The sequence below is a fragment of the Cyprinodon variegatus genome, unplaced genomic scaffold (genome assembly GCF_000732505.1).
Source record: "Cyprinodon variegatus isolate N-32 unplaced genomic scaffold, C_variegatus-1.0 Scaffold225, whole genome shotgun sequence".
NCBI lineage: Eukaryota > Metazoa > Chordata > Actinopteri > Cyprinodontiformes > Cyprinodontidae > Cyprinodon > Cyprinodon variegatus.
This window is the reverse complement of record NW_015150678.1, coordinates 249,619-254,098: the sequence shown is the minus strand read 5'-3', so window position 1 is coordinate 254,098 and position 4,480 is coordinate 249,619. Positions and strand designations below refer to the sequence as shown.

The window sequence follows — 4,480 nt, the reverse complement described above, 5'->3', positions numbered from 1 at the left end:
CTAGTTTCTTAAAAAAATAAATAAAATCCTACAGTGTTAAAACTTTTAAGCCATTTTTATTTAACATTTTCTATTATCTTGTTGCAATACAAAAATTAAATATTCAAAACGTATCTGAAGATTTACAGAAATATGAAACATGTGAAATATTAAGTTCAGATCTCTTTAATCCCAGCGTTACATTAATGGCAGAAGATTAGGAAATAACCTAATAAAAGCCCCTGGCCCAATGGTTCCCTTTCACTAAGGTAGGTGTGAAGACAAAAGATGGATAATCTGATTTAGTCATGTGTTTAAAACGTAGAAGGGAATTTATGTGATGCTATGCAGACGTCTGCCTTTCAGCTGAATACTTTTAGGCGCCTAAATTAATTGGATGAACAGTTTAGACTTTGAACAGAGTTATTTTTGTAAAAATAGGCAACTTTATAATGTTCTTGGAAAGGTTAACAAACAGGATGAGCTGCACACAGCCTTCAGGTACATCCAGTAGCAGAAGCTCCGACCCATCAGATGACAAGGAGCAAGAAAAAAAAAAGACAAACGAACGAGGGCGAAGCCATCAGAGCGACACATTCATTCTATTCAGTGCACAGAGCACATCTGAAACAAAAACAATCTTTCACATTAACGTGGCAAACGTTTTCACAATATATCTTACATATTAACAAGGAGCAGGTGAGTAAAGTGAGGGATTAAAACGAACCTTTAATTTCTGTATCTTCAAGCAGATGTAAAATAACCGTGTTGCCAAAAGGAAACTTTAACAAATCATGTTGAACACAAAAACCCTTGTATAAAATAAGTTTATAAAGAAAAGAAAAAAACAAACAAAAAAAACAAAAAAAAAAAGAAAAAAAAAACAAACAAAACACGCCGAAACTGAAGTCAATTCTCATTTACATATAAACATCGATTTGGTCGACTTCCAAATGCACTCCAGCGTCCGTATTACCCCCAGATTGTCTTTCCAATCCAGGTCAAATACAAATTGTTGAAAAGATAAATCAATAAGTTGCTGCAGTTGCTTTAGTCGCACATCTCCTCCGGCAGCTCATGGGGGTTAAGTATTCCAGGAACAGACATCTGCAGCTTGTGTTTCTCCTCCTGGGCTTGGCGAAGAGCCGCTTCTCTCTCCTCCAGGAACAGATCCGTCGTGTCCTCACCAGCAAACTCCTGTCAGATCACAAGAGATGAAGATCAGCAATGATCCCACTCTGATTTCATGCGGTTCTGCTTTATCCTCATTCTGATCTGCTGTCATTTAGCCTTCAGGAATTAACACCCAGAAACGATACTAACTGGACGGGTTATTGATCCTAAAGCGTTGTTGAAAGTTTTTGGCTACTGTTGATTATAAATTTCTGGAATATTTGCAGATTAAAAGAATATCCCCTCAGACGACCATAACAGGTTGTCAAATTGTTTTGTATTCGATTTATTCATTTTGCATTTATTAGCATCTGTAATCCTGTGAAGAAAGCAGGTTCCAAGCTGAGGAGGAAAAGGGTGAATAACGAAAAATAAAAAAACCCCACAGATTTTCAGACAGGATTTTTTTATTTTTAGAAATTTTCTAACTTTTGGGACAATATAGTCTGATAAAGAGAACATTTATATACATGTTTAAGCCAGAATGATTTGACATTTAAATATGATTTCCCTATGACTTTAATATCTGCAGTGGATGTGATGTCCTGACAGGTGTTTCCTCTGGCTTTGTCTTCTTCCCTCTCCTTTTGAACAATAGACTTTTCTTTTTTTGTTGCATCTTATTTTCAATTTCTTACTTTTTTCATTATTGTCTGATGTTAAAATAAATAAAAGCATAAAATGCTGATCATTTCGTAAAAAGGTGGCTACCCATAACAAGATACCTCTCAAACTGAGGGGATTCCAACACTGCCCACTTATTTATCTACCATTTATTTTCAGTCATGTGTAGCCTATTACTAAGCTTTCTGGGCCCAAAGGTTGTTTTTTTTTCTCCCCGTATTTTGCCGTATCATACATAACCTGTGATGCTGTCGAGGAATGTTTGTATTCTTTCTAATGAACAAGGTAATAAAAATAAAAAAAACTGATCATGCATCCCTATTACCTGTATATTTTATTTGGAGGGGGGATTACAGAAAAACTGATGTGTAAAAACAAGATGAAGCACGTTTCCTTCCACCTTATAAGTCGGTGCTACTTTAGGTAGATTTATCACCAAACTCCAATGATATATGAAAACTTTTGGTTTCAACAGGACAAAGTGAAAGTGTTTAACATTCGTTGGTCGCTGACCTTAATCTGGACGAGGAAGTCCCTCAGGTGCTCCTTGAAGGCTGGGATGTCCTGATTCAGGCTGAACAGACCCGTAACAAACACCTTCACCTGGGCACTGGACAAATATTTCAACAATTCAAATCAACATTTACAGATATTTACCAGCAGTCAGCAAAAAAAAACAACTACAGGAAACCTCTGCAACAGTCAAAGCAGTTAGATTTCATATGTAAAAAAAGATTTAAAAATTAGAATACAGATGGCAGATTGCAATTTTTCTATTTCTTTTTATTTAAAAGTGAAAATTACAGTCGTTTATTTGATTTGAACCTCAAAAAAGAAAAAAAAACTAATATACATGTATAGAAAACTATAAGTTATTTTATTCATGAAAATGTAACCTCCTCCAGGTTTCCTGGTTTCAGTTAACCTGCTTTTATGCCATTAAACATCTGATTAGTTCGGCCACATTCACACTGCAGGCTTTGATGCTTAATTCCAAATTTTTTGTGAAATCTTGCTGCTTCTGCGTAGCAGAATAGTGACCTATGTAATTCACTAATGGCGTTCAGGTCAGATGAATGTGACCTGGCCGTTCAGACAGGTTGCATTTGAAAAGATCAGAGTCGTATCGGATTCAGGACCAGATAGCCAAGTGGCCTGGGTCGCATTGGAAGAAATCAAATCCGTGTTGTTCAGACAGCCATGAAAAGATCAGATCCAGGTCGCATGTGGGCCAAAAAATCGTATTTGGATAACTTCAGCCTGCAGTGTGAACGTAGCCTTAGATGAGAGCATGTTGATGTGGAATTGAACAAATGTGATGTCTTACTCTTGTAAGTGAGGGAAGGCCATTTTGAGCAGGTTGGCGATGTACTCCTGAACATGCAGCTGGTTGTTGGTGGGGTTGGTGGTGCTCAGAGCAACGCTGACTTTCCCTTCTTCCACCAAGTTAAACATGTAGGCCAAGATGGTGGCGTGCATGGTCAGACCTTAGAGAAGGGAGGCTCATCAGTGATGGAAGAGCAGGAGCAATGAAAAGATGGAGTGTGATTTTCAGAAAAGAAACGCCTCATACCTGCGGTGTGAGACGTATCTGTGACCACGGAGAAAATGTGCTGCAGAATATCACAGAAGTACGTCTGGTAGAAGCTCTGAGCTGCTGCCTCTTCTGCAGACACGTTCTGCAGGAGTGTGAGGAGGATCTGTAGACCTGGAGACAAACATTTAACAGAAATATAAATAACCTTTCACCAAGGAAAACAAATGCAGGAGAATTTTTTGTTCCTTAATAAAAGATAAACAGTTTTTATCCTTTTAAAATTTTTCACTCAGTCCCTGTAATTCAAATATGGCTCAACGGCATCGGTGGCTGAAGCAGATGGAGTTTTTATCTATATTTTAGGGTCTAAACAGCTAATCAGATTAATTATGATTTATGGATTATTTAAAGTCGTATGGAAGCAGCTGTTCCAAATGTTGCATTTCCGAATTCTCCCGAGTGGTGCACGACTTTACACGAGTGAATAACGTGAATGTGATTGGTCGACTATAAAGGTGGGAGCATTGTTGTGGTAGAAGGTTGACAAGCAAGCTTGATTGTGGCTGGTGTCTCTGAAGCATCTTGCTAACCGGTTAGCAAGTTAGTGCTAGCAGGTTCCCAATGGGAAATTCCATTGGGACCAAGTAGCCTGGGATTTTCTCAGCCTCCAGTCGGTGGAGCTGTCAGGTTTGTAGCACACGGATATTTCACACCTGGATAAGACAGGAGGACACAGAGGTCAGAGAAAAGCCTCAATCACGAGCCAGAAGAAACCAAACTGGCAGAATTTAAGAGGAAATACCACAAGATGCAAACAGTCGTGTCTACGCTGGTGAAGATTACTTCATTAAATCTACCAAAATCACCTCTGCATCATTTGGGTCCTCAAGATTCTCCACCAATCGTGAAAGTAACAGTCGCAATTGTGTATTGTTTCTAAAGTTGTGAGAAAGCGGCAGTTCTAAACGCTGCGTTTCCAAATTCTCCCAGTGGTGCCCGACTTTACACCAGTGAATAAAGTGAATGTGATTGGTCGTTTATCAAGGGGGCGGGTTTGTTGTGGCGGAAGGTTCGCAAGCAAGTTTGGTTGTAGCCGGTTAGCGTCTTAGTGCTAGTAGGTTCCCAATGGGAAATTCCATTGGGACCAAGTAGCACTAAATTGGTGAC

General features: G+C 38.8%; 1 protein-coding gene across 3 annotated transcripts in view; it reads right to left on the bottom strand.

Annotated features, from left to right (window-relative positions):
* Positions 1–166: 166 nt before the first annotated feature.
* Positions 167–4,480, bottom strand: part of xpo1 (exportin 1) — a 24,257-nt gene continuing 19,943 nt past the window's right edge. Inside the window, exons 21-25 of one of the 3 annotated variants that reach the window (XR_001481390.1) lie at positions 3,350–3,484; positions 3,104–3,263; positions 2,290–2,386; positions 864–1,176; positions 167–826 (exon numbers count right to left, since the gene is read on the bottom strand). Coding sequence is in view for 2 of the 3 variants with exons in the window: in XM_015380956.1 (XP_015236442.1) it covers positions 1,030–1,176; positions 2,290–2,386; positions 3,104–3,263; positions 3,350–3,484 (539 nt within the window). In the remaining variant the exon portion in view is untranslated. Of the gene's footprint in view, positions 827–858; positions 1,177–2,289; positions 2,387–3,103; positions 3,264–3,349; positions 3,485–4,480 lie in introns of those variants that run through there. The other 2 variants (XM_015380956.1, XM_015380955.1) reach the window with 2 other exon arrangements.